Raw genomic sequence first — 15,013 nt, 5'->3', positions numbered from 1 at the left:
AGCACAGATATAGGTGTGAGGTTTTTTTTTGTAGGAGTGGTGGGTGAAATTCTGTGGCCTGCGTTGTGCAGGAGGTCAGACTAGATGATCATAATGGTCCCTTCTGACCTAAATATCTATGAATCTATGAATCTATGTTGGTTTGTAAGATGTAAATACACACTTTTCCCCCCCTGCTAATATTGTGTATACTTAAAAGATTTTTCTAATCTGATGTACCACTAATAAAACCTTCACCTGATATTTCTCTAATAGGGTAGCAATGAGGAGATTTTTGCTGCCACGTGACTTCATGTGAATGAACAGATTCTAATTAGATGAAAAGGGGAGAGGTTAGAATCACTTGATACTGTCGGATCCCAGCAAAGAGGGTAAACTCAGCTGTGTGAGACAATCTGGCCCTGATGCTTGCTGCCACCCGGGAAGACTGAGAAATCCAAGTGGGAATATCCTAACGCTGCATCCCTAGCTTATGTGTTTTGCTCTTCTACCTGCCCCTGAGCTGATGCTCTGTTTCTAATGTCCTGTGTCATGTCTCGATCTGAGAATTAGAATTTCTGTGCTGAAAACAGTTTCCGGCGCAAGGCTGCCAGCAAAGTTGTGGCTTTCTGCACCAGTGCCAAAGAAGTGGGAACATTAAAGTATTTTACTGATTCAGAGTGAAATTGTTGGGGGAATGTTATGCACTCAGGGGAGCTTCTGCCCCTTATTAGAAAGACAAAGTGGGTGAGGTAAGATCTTTTATTGGACCAGTTTCTGTTGGGGAGTGGTCTCTTTTGCCAACAGATATTGGTCCGATAAAAGATATTACCTCACCTACCTTGTCTCTCTAATGTCCTGGGACTGGTACGTATATCTGCCCCTTATTCACCATGTAGACAATGCCACAGCTAATCCTTAGAAACACATGCATTGCCATACCAGATAAAATCACTCGTCCAGCAAATCCATTGTTCTACCTCTGGTCGTGACCAAAGTTTGATATTTTGGAGTTAAACAACCTTCTCCCTCTACTAATAATACAGCTGTGCAACTGTGCAGTGTTGAACACGTAGGAGAACTGGAGAGCATGCTGGGTACATGTGTCTTTCTGCAATTCCTTCCTGTCGCCCCACCTGATCAGTTTACCCCTTAAAGCATAAGATTCAATTCCCCTTATTTTAGCTCACGTTAGGCAGGTGCAGACTCTAACCTCATGCTGTACGTGGCTTTGTTTGCTGGTTTGTTCCTAAAGTGGTGATGCACTGGGATCAAAACCAGTAACTTACAGTGTTGAGACATTTGGGGGTAGATCCTGACCCTGTTGGAGTCCATAGCGAAACTTCCTTTGACTTGATTGAGGTCACAATTTCACCCATGGCTCATCAGATAAATCGCCCCATCCCTTTGCCCTGAAAGTTGTTGCATGGCTCCTTTTCACTGGCAGTCATGGGCGGGTCTGGCTTCTGCATTTTTGTTGCCAGAGGGAAGCTGCTGTAGCTGGATTAGGAGCCAGGAACTCTTCCATTAACCTTACTCCATGGTATATTATTTTTCTTACTTTTTTCCTCCTTTCACCTTGTCCTCTGCTGAAGAAGAAATTGAGGAGGGCAGGGTGGAGGTGAAGTAGAGAGAGTACTTACCCATCTTTATGAAGTGCTTTGAGATCTGAGGATTAAACATGCTGCTTCTAAGAGCTAAGGACTGATATTACTGTATGCATTTTGCAATACACCAGGCTGACAATGAAGCATTCCCTCTTGTATGGACACCAAAAGGCTGTCTGTGCCTCCCAGTGAAAATAACATGCACCTTTTGGTAACTTCAGCAAGCAGGATCTAAAAGAATTACAGCATCCTTGAAGACACACAATATTCTTTTTCAGGAACGAGAGCTCCTGGAGCAACCTTAAGGGAGGCCGTAATTACTTGTATTGTGCAGCACTGCATATCTCCTACCTGGTGAAAACAACAACAGCATCCTTCAGAAAGCACTGAACCTCTTTCATTAGCTGCGGAGAGAATAGGATTCCTAGTGTCAAAGCTGCTGTCAACTGATAAAAAATTCTCGTTTCAGCAAAGACATTTCCTGTCTCCCTAACCTCTCCTTATAAACTTGGCTGAGAGAGTCAGAAGGTTCACTTCAAACAAAAAAAGACCACTCTTGAGTGTCTGGAAGTTGTTCAATACGTATACACACTGGATGTACATATGTCTCCCTATGTGAATACATAAACACTTTGGATTATCTATACATACATCTATACCCTCTGTATGTTGCATGTAATCTATATATTGACTCGTTCTGTGTGCATAAAGATGAAGGTGTGGTATGCAGAGAACTGATCTCTCAGTGGTTGACTTTAAAACCTAGCAGCTGGTTATCAAAATGTCTGTGATAACCTTTCCATATTCAAAACAAAGAAATTCACCTTTCTGCTTATAGACAGGATTCAGCTGTTAATGAGTGAAGTAATAAATGTGAACACAAACAAAGGATTTCAAGTATTTTATTCGGCAGCTTTCTAGGAATCTTTAGAAAATCCTTTCCTGACCACAGTTCAGTGCAAAACTTTGCCAGCTTCAACATTGTGGCATTTGGCCCCTCATTTTGTGCAGGCAGCATTTGCAGCTGCGCTCAAAGCCCCTTGAAAATCTGGCCCTTTGTGCTGGTTAAAGGGACGCTGTCAACTAGAGTGAGTCTCAGGCCTGGTCTACACTAGGGCGTTGGATCGATCTAAGATACGCAACTTCAGCTATGAGAATAGCGTAGCTGAAGTCGACGTATCTTAGATTGACTTGGAATCACTTACTTCACGTCCTCGCAGTGCAGGATCGACGGCCGCCGCTCCCCCGTCGACTCCACTTCCACTTCTCGCCGTGGTGGCGTTCCGGAGTCGATGGCAGAGCGATCAGGGATCGATTTATTGCATCTACGCTAGACTCGATAAATCGATCCCTGATAGATTGATCACTACCCGCCGCTTCGGCGGGTAGTGTAGACGTGGCCCCATATTTTACAATTTTAAGTAATTAAATTGAACTTTTGTTCTGAAGACAAAAATAATGGCGATGGTGGCTGGTTACCAGATTTAATGTGACGAGAAATTAGATGGACCTAAGATGTAGTTTTCAGATCAAACTTTGCATTGGAATTCCTCTAAGTATGGGCCCGTTCAGATCTGGGGTTCTGGTTTGGCCAATTGTAGAGGTTCTGAACCACAAAGTGCCTGATCCTTCTATTGGAGCTATGTGGATGGGACGTGGGGTTGGTGCACAACTTCAGTGGGGCTCCAGGCATGCATCCACTTTCACTGACATGGATGTGATTGCAGGACGGGGCAGAACTCTAGATCAGGTTCTACACTTTCTCAAAGTCCCACAATGTTTGGCTGTGGGCTTGCAGTTCAGGGCTTGACTTGAACAGAAATGTTGACCTGAAATAGAAACTCATTCCCCTGAAGTCTTCCATGTCCATTCCAAACCCAATCACTTGGCACTCCTATGGGAGAACCAGGAAGTGAAAGTAACCAGAAACAAAGGTGAAATTGACCAGACCAGTTGAGTGAACTGCAAAAAATGTAACAAACAAACAGTGTAAACAGGGAGGAAGAAAAGTCTGTTTTCTGTGATGGTTTGTTCTTGAAATGGAGGTAAGGAATTTGCTAGTTTTTAATATAAATGGAATGCGGACAGCACTTCTTTAAAGAGTTTCTTTTATCCCTCTTTTTTTTTTTTTTTCCTGGGTGTATTTAGGTTCCCAACCAGCTGTGACTCGAGATGTTGCTATTGTTGCTGCTCCGGAGAACACCACAGTGGTAGCTGGAGAGAGTGCCGTCATGGAGTGTATGGCCTCTGCAGAGCCCACCCCATTTGTCTCTTGGATACGACAGGGTAAATTAAGATAATTATTCTTTTGATGTTAAGAGGAGTCTATGCACACTGTATTTTTAAAATCTATTAAAAGGGAAAGTGCTGTGGAAGAGAGGGCGCTTTTTAAATTGCTACCCACTGTATGGGGCTATGTACACGGTGATCTGGAGTGTCCTTTCTGAGCTGGGATTACTCATTGAATCTAAAACCTTACAAAGCATGCAACTTATTTTATAGTTGTTTGATCTGTAAAATATATGAAATTCTGGTTACTGGATGCCTTTTGATCTAAATTAGTCATGGCAGTATTGTATGAGCCAGAGCATTGAAGGTCACCATACAGGGGTCAGGCTGATGACACTTCTTTTGTAACGGTTCAGAAAGGTTAGTGGGAATTTTAACACATCTGCTGTTGCTTTGTAAAAATAACTTTTGATATCTTGTGGGATTATAAAATATGATAAGGATTCTTTAGTCATTTAAGGGGCCTTGTTTTCAAAAGTAAATCCTCTTATGGTCAAGATAATGAAGGCCTGAGAAAGAGTAAAGATATCATTAAGTGCCTGTAAACGAGCCAGACTGATTTTCATGTGTCAAGGGCTGATCAGCCTAAATCAGAAGTAGGGCTGGTGTAACCATCACTGAGGTTGTGTCAGATGTTTCCCATGAGCGATTAAACATTGAAACTTGCCATGTGGGTTCTCAGTCCAGAAACCACGTCTCAAAAACATATTGAAATAGTTTTCAAAAATCTGTGTTATGTCATAAGCCTCTTTCCTTGCCCTCAGAACCATTTAATCAACTCAGTCTTTAGCTGTAACTTGCCTACTCCAGGGGCTCTTCGTTAATGGCAATGTTTTTGGATGTGCTAATATTTCCTCCTCTGCCCCCCCTCAAAAAAAAAAAAAGTTTGCGGGACTCTGTGTGGGGAATACAAACAGGGAGGATTAATCATTGAGGCAGAGCTGGAATCTTGCATTTCATCCCATGTACTTAAGACATAATTAGCAATACCCATCTTTCCCATGCTAAATAATTTATTCATTGCTACACTGAGAGCGGTGAGTGCCCAGAGTATTTGTAATCAGAGTCAATTAGCACGGTTAGAGTTTGGGTTGTTTTTTTTTATTAAATGAGTGGCGCGTTTTCTTTCAAGCTGTAGTTTTTAAATGTTTGTTCTGTGCCCTCAGGTTTTTGGTCTGGATGTCCTTGGTTTAGCATGGATGAGCTGATTGGGCCTCATCAGTCTTCATGTGGTTATTAAAATAGATTTGGTTCCAAAATTGCAGTAAAAAGAAGGGCTGAGACACTCAGGATGAGTAAAGTCCTGTAACACTGAGGGTTTCAACTGTAGGTTACCCATTGAAACTCTGCCACGACAATCAGTTCCATCTGGGGTCAGATTTTCAAGTCACTTGTGTTTAGGCATGTGTGCAAAATGTGCATGCAGGTGTGTTCCTGAATTGAACGCCTGGGTACTGAATTGTGGGCCCATCCGCAGACCAGCAGTAAGTGGGAGGGTGTGTAGACGTTGCTAACAGCCGCGTTCCACATCAACTGTGCTAGGTGACAGAGTAACAGCCGTATTCTGTCTGTATTCGCAAAAAGAAAAGGAGGACTTGTGGCACCTTAGAGACTAACCAATTTATATGAGCATAATCTTTCGTAAGCTTATGCTCAAATAAATTGGTTAGTCTCTAAGGTGCCACAAGTCCTCCTTTTCTTTTTGTGCTAGGTGAGTGGCCCTTGCTACTCGGAGCAAGCCACCACTCCACCGGGAGGATGCATCTGTGTACCCTGAAGGCAGGAAGCTTGTCTCTGTCTCCACATGCAGCCTTAACTGAATGCAGCTAGCAGTGGGGTGTGGAGCCAGGAAGACGTTTCAGCTTCTGCTCTCTAGGGCAGTGTGTCTGGAGGGTGAGGGGAATGGCAGAGCTTCCAGCTGGTGTGTTGTTCCTTGCTATGTATCGCAGCAAGGATGAGAAGTTACAGAAGTAGCAGGGATGTTAGCAGCAGTACCGTAGTCGAAAGCAACCATGGCTCTTGTGGAGGGGAGAGGAGGCAAACAGCATGGTTCCCCATAGTGCATTGGAAGCTGGTGGGTTATTTTTGAAATCTAAAACAAAGTTCTAAAATAGTAAATCATGCATGAGTGCAAAACCTGAGCCCCCTCGGCCCCGTATAGCTCAGCCTGGCAGCTGGCAGGTTGGATTTACGAGCGCCCAGAGAAGCCTCTCCTCCCCCAAGCAAATTCACCCACAATCTGGCCCAAAGTCCCCTTGCATTGCTTAAACCCTGACACAGAGCAGGCTGGAGGAGGCAATGTTTGGATCACATAGAGTAAACGTTGCTGGCTCCAGGCCACCGGCTTCCTCTGAGGTCTGTTGGGAGCAAGGAGGAACTATGGTGGCAGCAGGGGCAGGAGCAGTCAGGGTGGCTTGCATGACACTCCACCTAATCTCTGGTTGACACAGAAGCCAAGCGTTGCTTTAAATTACACCCAGGCCATTTTGACTCCTGGCCAGCCCTGGATCAGGGTCCCCCCCCGCCCCCACACTCTCTGTTCTCAGTTCTGAGGAACTGCCAGGCCTCTGACCCAGCATTGCTCCTGGAGCTTTGCAGCAGTGACGTTACAAGTAAAGATGTTTTGAGAAGGAACAGAAACCGGGCTTGTGCCCTTTTCTCTTACACACCTTCTGAGGCCCCGAGAAGTCCTCCAGCAAAACCAGGCAAGGCCAAACGCAACTCCCTATGCCTTCAGGGGGAAGCTGAGGTTCCTCATCATCCCCCAGGATCGGGCCCCAAAGCCATTTATCACTTTCTGCAAGAACTCTCTCTCTTTGCTGAAATTTCTCATGCCAGGAGAACTGTAGAGTCCCTGGGTCTACCCTGTTTTCAGAGTGACAGTGCTGTGCATGGCCTATCCACAGCAAGAAACAGATCAGGAGTCTTCAAATGTAGCTGATCTGACAAATCTTTGTCGGTTCCAAGTTGAAGGCTCATGTGGAAAATTCAGCCTTTGCTGTTCATGGCAGGGTTAGGTTTCAAAACCAGGCCACTAAATTCCCATGTAATCAAACTGGCTAATATGTTACAGGTCAGTAACCAGAGCAGGTACATAAAAATTTATTAGCGGGTTTGGCAAATTCATTGCATCCTCAGTGTTGTGAGCCAGTTCAGTACAGCTTCCAGGAGCCGGACAGGAAAAAATCTCTTCAGTTAATGGTGACTCAGTGCTCTGGCTCCTTGTAAATGTGGGATTTTTAGCAGACAAATACACGCTGGATTCCATCCCGCAACCTTGTCCAATAGGCATGTAATAAAGCAATTATCTTCTTCACGTATGTCAGCCTTAGATATGGTCTGAATCCAGATACCCCGGAGCGTAGGGGATGTTTGGCTTCAAGTCGGAACTTCTTGGCTATAATGGACTAAATCCGGATCCGAACTTGCAATCAGTTTGGATCAGGATGAGAAGTAGTCTGAGTCCATCCCTAGGAGAAACCCAATGGTGAAAATGATAATCACGGGCTGTCTCTTCTTCTCAGCTGCTACCCCTTGCCAGTGCAATATAGGTTCTTCTTGGAGAGAGCTGGTGTGCGCATTAACTATGGGCTTAAATCTGCACCACAACTCTGCCCCTGAAAGATGCCACCCATTGCTAGGCAGCAAAACAACTTTGACTTTCATTGTAGCAGAACACCTGCTCTGCTACAGTTCAGGTTGATCTGAAATTGTTCTGTAGCATCTGAGTGTAGAGTGATAGCATGAGCATTACTGATGTGTTGGGGCATAGCACAAAGAGGGCGCTGTTAAGGTTGTTTTGTGGGGGTGATATTAGTATATTTCCTGATTTTCAGAGGTTTACATTAGCTATTCTCCATATCCTGGAAAGACACAAGGCTTGGCTGGCCAACCTTAGCTCTATGTTAATGAAGTTTGGGCATTTAAGTTCGGTGCTGTACAGACATGTAGTAAGAGATTGTCCTTATCTCAAATTGCTTCCCGCCTAAATAATCAAGATGGACAAAGAATGGGTGAGAAAAAAAATGCTATTTATCCCCATTTTACAATAGGAAACTGAGGCCCAGAGAGACCAAGTGACTTGCTCAAGGCCATGTACAGCGGCAGAGCTAGGAATTGAACTTTTCATGATGGTTATTAGTTAAAATCTGGAACCCCTGGTGTCTGAGTGGGATCCCTAATGTAGGCTTTACACCCATGGTGTGTGTTTTTGTGCTCCGCAGACGGGAAGCCTATTTCCATGGACGTGATTGTGTTAGGCCGGACCAACCTCCTAATTCCTCAGGCCCAGCCCCATCACTCTGGCGTGTACGTCTGTCGGGCGAACAAACCCCAGACCCGGCAGTTTGTTACAGCTGCGGCTGAGCTCAGCGTCCTCGGTGAGTTGACAGAATAAACGTTTCAGATGTAAGCACCACCCCAGATAATTGCCTTCCCCCTAGAATCACATCCAGAGGCCCCCCTAGAAGGGATGCTCACAGCTCCCTCGCTGTGTCTAAGAGGGGAGCGTAATTAGAAGGAAGCCATCAGGTCCCAATCATTCAGTCCGAGCATGGAATAGTTCTCAGTGGCGTTATTACCACCATTTAATTTTTTTTCCTTTCCGAAGCATTTTTTTTCTTTCTGCAGCGTTCCCTTGTGAAAGCGACTAACTTCCACTCTTATGGAAGCCCCTGGGGAGAACAGCCTAGGAACAGGGAGGGAGTTGATGCCGATTTTTCTGGGGCTAGTCTCAATTAAGCCTCAAGAGTTTGCCTGGCAAACCTCCCATGCACCTGGAGCTGTTTCAGACCTAAGTGGCCTGGGAGGAAAGGGCTCGCCTTGGCTTTTTCTTTTTGACCGTCATTTCTCTGCTGTTCTTTCAGCACCTCCCAGCATCTCCCAGTCTCCCGAAACCATTTCCCGCACCCGGGCCAGCACTGCCAGGTTTGTGTGCAAAGCAGAAGGGGAGCCAGCCCCCGTCATCCACTGGCTGAAGAACGGAGAGGCCGTCCTGTCCAATGGCCGGGTGAAAATTCAGAGCAGTGGCAGCCTGGTGATCAACCAGATCGGGCTGGAGGACGCCGGCTATTACCAGTGCGTGGCGGAGAACAGGCTGGGGATGGCGTGTGCCACGGCCAAGCTCTCGGTCATTGTGCGGGAGGGCTTGCCAAGTGCTCCCAAGAAGGTGTCAGCCGTCTCCCTGTCCAGCACCACTGTCTTAGTGTCCTGGGAGCGTCCAGAGTACAACAGCGAGCAGATCATTGGCTTTTCCCTGCATTATCAGAAGGCCGTGGGTAGGTGCTCTCAGTTTGCGCAGTTCGGTTGTCACCACCGTCGTAGAATAGCGGTGATAACACGAATCCACGTGCTGCATGTCCCCTTTGTGGGCTTGTGCTTCCTTCTTTATTTTTTAACTACATCGTGCATGGACAGGAGCGGCTGTTCGCGTGTTATCATGTCAGACAGGGTGTGATCAAGCTGGGTGTGCTTAGCCTGGGAGTTCAGGCAGCTGTAGTGTGGTATTTGCAGGGCCTCCTCAGAGAACCTGCCTCTCATACTATTGACTTCTCCCCACTAGGGTCAGAGAAATCTAGTGAGTCAGTGGGGTTTCAGAACACTTTACCCTAGGATTTTTTTGGAAGCTCAGTTTGTATGGCAGAGCTGCACCTCAGACCCCGCCCCCTCAATGATTGTTAAGGCTGTTGTTATATTAATGGGACAGAGCTAAGGGTTTGAAGCCTTAAGACCACCTCTGCCTCTTCTTACCCAATTTTGCACGTGCAATTCATTGCACTTACCAGTTTTGCACATGCATATTGGGCAGTTGGGTGCCCATCTCCCCATTCTGTGCATGCAAGTGGCCACTTTTGTGATGCAATCAGTTGCATGAACAGACTTGGCCATGCAAAAGTGGAAGCCTGGGATGAAAATTTGACCTTGAGCATCTCTGGGGAATGCATGTTCGAAACAGGCCTTGGTGCATCCCACAGATACAATGAAGAAATAACCATGCTGGGATTCTAATCTGGGATCCCAGCCAGACTAAGTAGTTTCCTACCTTCCAAATCAGTATTCCGTCTTCTGGATAGCTGTGAAAAACTGAAAGAAGAGTAGGTGAACATCTGTAGTGTGCTCATCAGGACACTTCTGAAAAATTTTACCCTTGGTGATTTAGGAGCTTAAATCCCATTGATGTAGACACTGCTGAAAACTTTTCCGTTAGTCTTTATTCCCGTATGACACTGCTGTCCTTTTGATTTTATGTACACTTATTATGATTAAGGCTAAGATTTGTCACTGATATTTTTAGTAAAAGTCACGGACAGGTCACGGGCAAAAAAAGAAAAATTCATGGGAGCCGTGACCTGTCCGTGACTTTTACTAAAAATATCCCTGACAAAATGGGGATCTGCGGGTCCCCACACTGCCTGAAGTGGGGCAGCTGCACAGGGCTAGGAGCCGCTTGCAGCTCTGGGGGCCCCCACTGCTCGTGGGGGCCAGAAGCTGTTGGGTTCCTCCCCCACTGGCAGCTCCAGGGGTTCCCCGCTGCCTGGGGCAGCCAGGAGCTCGGGGGTTCCCCAGGGACGGCCAGGAGCTTGGGGGTTCCCCCACCACCTGTGGTGGATGGAAACTGCAGGGTACCCCACCGCCTGCTGCAGCGGTACCCCACAGCTCCCTGCCCCCACAGGCAGCAGGGAACCCTGCAGCTCCCAACCACCGCAGGCTGAAGTCACGGAGGTCGCTGGAAGTCACGGAGTCTGTGACTCCCACAACGTCCGTGACTAAAGCGTAGCCTTAATTATGATCAGTGAATGTACAAAACACCAGAAAGACACTTGGTGCCAAGGGGCAATGACAGTGACTAAAACGGTCAAAGTTGGGTGCCTAGACGGTAGGTGTCTACATCTACAATCTGAATCAGGGGTCTGACTTTCAGAGAATTGAGCTGAGAATCTCCCACGTCTGCAGATGTCGGTGGGAAGCAAGAGCTCACGTGAAATCAGGCTGCTTATTTAGGTGCCTTAGTATGGATTTAGGTGCTTAACTTTGGCTAAAACGCTCACACGTAGGCATCTAATGTCCCTGCCCGACGAGCTCAGTGTCTAAGTTAAGATTTGCCAGAACATGACGGGAGAGGGTGACAGAGGGAGGACAAGGGGTATAATGGTTTCAAAGAGGGAAAGTTACAGTTTGTAGGTCTTGTGGAAGAGCTGATTTTGGACTTGACCAGTGTCTTGCTTCCTGCTGGTTGTACTGATGATGGGTTTTTGCATTGTCTCTAGGAACTGATAATGTAGAATACCAATTTGCTGTCAATAATGATACCACTGAGCTTCAAGTGAAAGACCTGGAACCCAATACCAATTATGTTTTCTACATGGTTGCATACTCCCAGCTAGGAGCCAGTCGGACGTCCTCTTCCATTATCGTGCGGACCCTGGAGGATGGTGCGTTGAGTAGACGTGCACGGGTGTGTCTGAAAGTATTATCCAGCGATCAAGAAATCGTTACGCTTCACAAATGGAGACGTCACAAGACACCCTCCAGAGCATGGTGTCAGCTTGCAGAAATCCAGACGCGCTGCGAAGGTGGCCTGTTGCGACTGGATATTTATTGATGCTTTGTTTTTTTCTTCAGAGAGTGGGGAATAGTGATCTGCATGGGCAGCAACAGACATTAGATATTATCCTGCTGTCTTCTGATCCTGGTTCAGTTGACACACAGGCACCATTACTTGAAGTGAATTCAGCCAGTCTGGATTTTTACTTAGGTAACAGTGATTTTGCTCCATGTGGACTTGATCCAAAGCCCACTGAAGCAAACGGAAAGACTCCCATTAACTGGGGTCAGGCCTGCAGTCAAGTCTATTAAAAGATTATATTTTGCATTTCTATCACCTTTCATTCCAAGTGTTCCAAAGCGTTTCTTAAACAGTATATACAGAACACTGCCAAAATGCAGCCGCACAGGGGCTGGAGGGCACTGCCAACTAGCCCATAACATGCCGTAGGACAGTGGCATTAAGGGGAAATTTTGGCCACATACCAGGCAAAGCCCTTCTGTTATGGGATCTGTAATGTCCATACATGACTTGTAAAGTTTAATCTGAAATTCACCCACATAGTAAACTGCATGATGTCTGTGTAATGGGATACAGTCGCTGCTGGGGGCGCCCCCTTGTGGCTGGGTCTGGGGATTATGTCTCATACAGTCCAGTGCCCCTTTCCATCGGTCATTCCGTTGCTGAAGTGACTCTCCTCCAGTACTTCACAGCACGCGCTCTTCACGACTCAGCCCTCCAGATGGGTCACTTTATAGTCTTCCCCCGCCGCGGTCCCGAAGTCCCTCCGGACCAACTGTCCATACACTGTCTCAGTCTTCCGCGCCAATTACCAGTCCGTGCCACTTCCCCAGTGGCTGCTAAGGAAACCTGGGCCCACCCACTACTCCAGGTTACCACTCAGGGACCCTATCATCAGCATCCAAGGTCTACACAGTCTCAACTCTTGCTGCTCTGTCCCTGGGCTTCTTCCTGCTTTGCCTTCCACAGGCTTTCTTCCCCATACCACCCCTGGGTGAACCCCTTCCGTCTGGGACAGGATCCCAGGGCATTCACCTCCCCCTGGGTTTCCACCTCTCTCTGCCCAGAGTGTGACTGTATGCTCTCTTCCTGCAGCTCTCCACTTCCTGGCTTATGCAAGCCCAGCCTGCTCCTGCCCAGCTGGTCTTCATCTTCACTTAGACTTTTTCAATCAATCCTGACTCTCCCCCCGGTGCGGTAGAAGGTTAATTGGCCCCTTCTGAGCCACCATAATCCCGTCAGGGCTGGCGTGGGGTGAACTCCCTGTCACAATCTGCCTCGGAAGTATGAACAGCTGCCTGGAATACAAATCTGTGGTTCTAGGGAGACTTGTTTTTCAAACCTGATGCTTAGATCCTTGAGCCATCCCCTGTGGCATTAAATCTCTCTGTTTCCATGGCAAAAAACTGAAAGCAGATAGGCCTGTCTAAAGCAAACTCCCAAATCCTTAGTGGAACAGGGAGCATTTCTGAGCGTCCTTAGGATATCTGTGTTTAAATTCTGGAAGCAAACAGGTAATGAGACATTGACATGCTAGCGGGGCAAAGACAGAAGTGGAAGCTGTTGTGGTCCAATCACAGGCATTAAGTATGTGAGACTCAACAGAGGGCATGGAGTGTCAGCATGCCCCCAGCAGTTACGATTGTATGCTCTGCAGGGACAATACTTTCAGGACCGAGGACACCCAAGGTTCACCTGCCCAGAGGAATGGGTCAGCTCGGGCAATCCCAAAGCCAATCCCTGAACCTCTGAAGCCCCTTGGTTCAGACATACATGCTCCCAAGTGGAGCTAATCCCCAGTTGCGCCTCTTGTTGAAGCAGCTTGTTGCTCTTGGTTTAGGACTGAGGAGATGTCTCATCTGTTTGTTGCTTTTGCCCCAGTTCCCAGTGCTGCTCCTCAGCTGTCTCTGTCAAGTACAACCCCGGCCGACATCAGAGTGACGTGGCTGCCTCTCCCTCCGGAGCTGAGCAATGGGAAGATAACGAAATATAAAATTGACTACTGCACCCTCAAGGAAGGTGAGGAGGAAATGTGCTCAGTGAGAAGCAAAGATTGGCGCATTGAGTGCGTTATTGCAGTTCTCAGAAATGTATTGTGTGTATGGTTAATGCTGGCAAAAGGTGCCGGGCTGAAAACCTTTAGGACCCAGAGGCCTTTGTTTATCCATATCCATACAGCATAGAGACCAGCCCTGCAGGTGTCCCCATACTGCCCCAGTGATGTGCCTCAAACCTCCCCTGAAAGGGTTAGACAGGAATTCACTCCCCAGCGCCCATTCTGTGGCCACCCTCCGCTGAGCTCTGCCATTGCACATGGGAACTGGACTGAGGATTCCATTTCACCCGGGCCACCAAATAACCACCAGAGGGTAACAACTTCTGGCTGTCCCTGGTGTTTTATGTGTTTTGAAAGGGGTGTAATGATTATAGGGGTAGATGGGGAAGAGCATTCGATGAATTGTAATTGTAATAAATCAGATCATTGTGTCAAAATAAAACCGGTATCCCGGCAAGCCCATGTAACCACATTTGCCAGGTTTCGGCTTTATCTGGTTTTATTATATTGTTAGCCAGTACACTAACCCTTCAGTGGGGACATGGGCACTTTCTCTTCGGTGCCGGCGTCCCAACCCCTAAAGCTTTCCTAGCTCTGCAGCTGGTCACCTCCAGGATGTAGGGAGGGGATTGGGAATGTGACAGTGACGGGTTTGAGCTGTATTTCTGTTCTGCACTGTGACACCTGGTTCTTGGGTTTATTCTCGGCGCCTAAAAGCAGTTGCACCCAACCCGATGAGTCAGTGGGAAGCGTTTGAAACGTGTGCACCACGGGGGTGATGTGGGGTTGTTTAAGGTGTATCCGCACTGCAGCTGGGAGGTGGGATTCCCAGCGTGGATAGACAGTCCTTCGCTAGCTCAGCTCGAGCTAGCGCGCTAAAAATAGCCGTGTGACTTTTGCAGCACAGCTGTCAGCTCGGGTTAGCCACCTGAGCTCAGGGCCAGGGGATCGGGCGTGCTTGGATTCGGGCGGCCAGCCTGAGCTGCCGCCAGACCTGCAGCTTCCACACGGCTGCTGTTAGTGCAGTAGCTGGAGCACACGTTTGTCTGCCTGCGCCTGGAAACACACCTCCCAACTGCAGTGTAGACGCAGTCTTAATGTTAAAGAACTGGGGCAAAATTCCCACAGGAGCTCAAACAGGGTGAATCGTTTAAACGTGACCTTTACATTAACCATAGGGCCACTGTTTGAATCTCTAGCAAGGCTGATCTTTGCAGCTCCAATGGAAATCTCCCACCAGGCTCTGTTTAAATCTTTAGCTGAACGTACCTTATAACAGAGATGATCTGAGGAGGCAGTGTTCAAATTTGGGTCTGGGTTTGGATTAGATTTAGGCTGGATTTGAAATGCCGTGAGTCAGGGGTAGGTTCTTGGTTCATATCAGTTAATTCAGGCTAGCATTTGGCTGCAGATTTGATGGCACCAAAATCTCAGTAGGGGCTCTTCTGAGATTTTGGCCCAAGGTATTGAGATGTCCACCATCTAGAAGGGTGGAAATTTCACTCCATCAGCTGTTCT

General features: G+C 47.3%; 1 protein-coding gene across 1 annotated transcript in view; it reads left to right on the top strand.

Moving 5' to 3' along the window:
- The window catches only part of IGDCC4 (immunoglobulin superfamily DCC subclass member 4), a 176,887-nt gene that overhangs the window by 120,024 nt on the left and 41,850 nt on the right, over positions 1 to 15,013 (top strand). The window contains exons 5-9 of the mRNA XM_077829341.1: positions 3,735 to 3,872; positions 8,099 to 8,254; positions 8,741 to 9,151; positions 11,141 to 11,446; positions 13,321 to 13,458. Coding sequence (XP_077685467.1) covers positions 3,735 to 3,872; positions 8,099 to 8,254; positions 8,741 to 9,151; positions 11,141 to 11,446; positions 13,321 to 13,458 — 1,149 coding nt within the window. The remainder of the gene's footprint in view (positions 1 to 3,734; positions 3,873 to 8,098; positions 8,255 to 8,740; positions 9,152 to 11,140; positions 11,447 to 13,320; positions 13,459 to 15,013) is intronic.

This window comes from Eretmochelys imbricata, chromosome 10 (assembly GCF_965152235.1).
Source record: "Eretmochelys imbricata isolate rEreImb1 chromosome 10, rEreImb1.hap1, whole genome shotgun sequence".
NCBI lineage: Eukaryota > Metazoa > Chordata > Testudines > Cheloniidae > Eretmochelys > Eretmochelys imbricata.
This window is presented reverse-complemented; position numbering and strand designations above follow the sequence as displayed.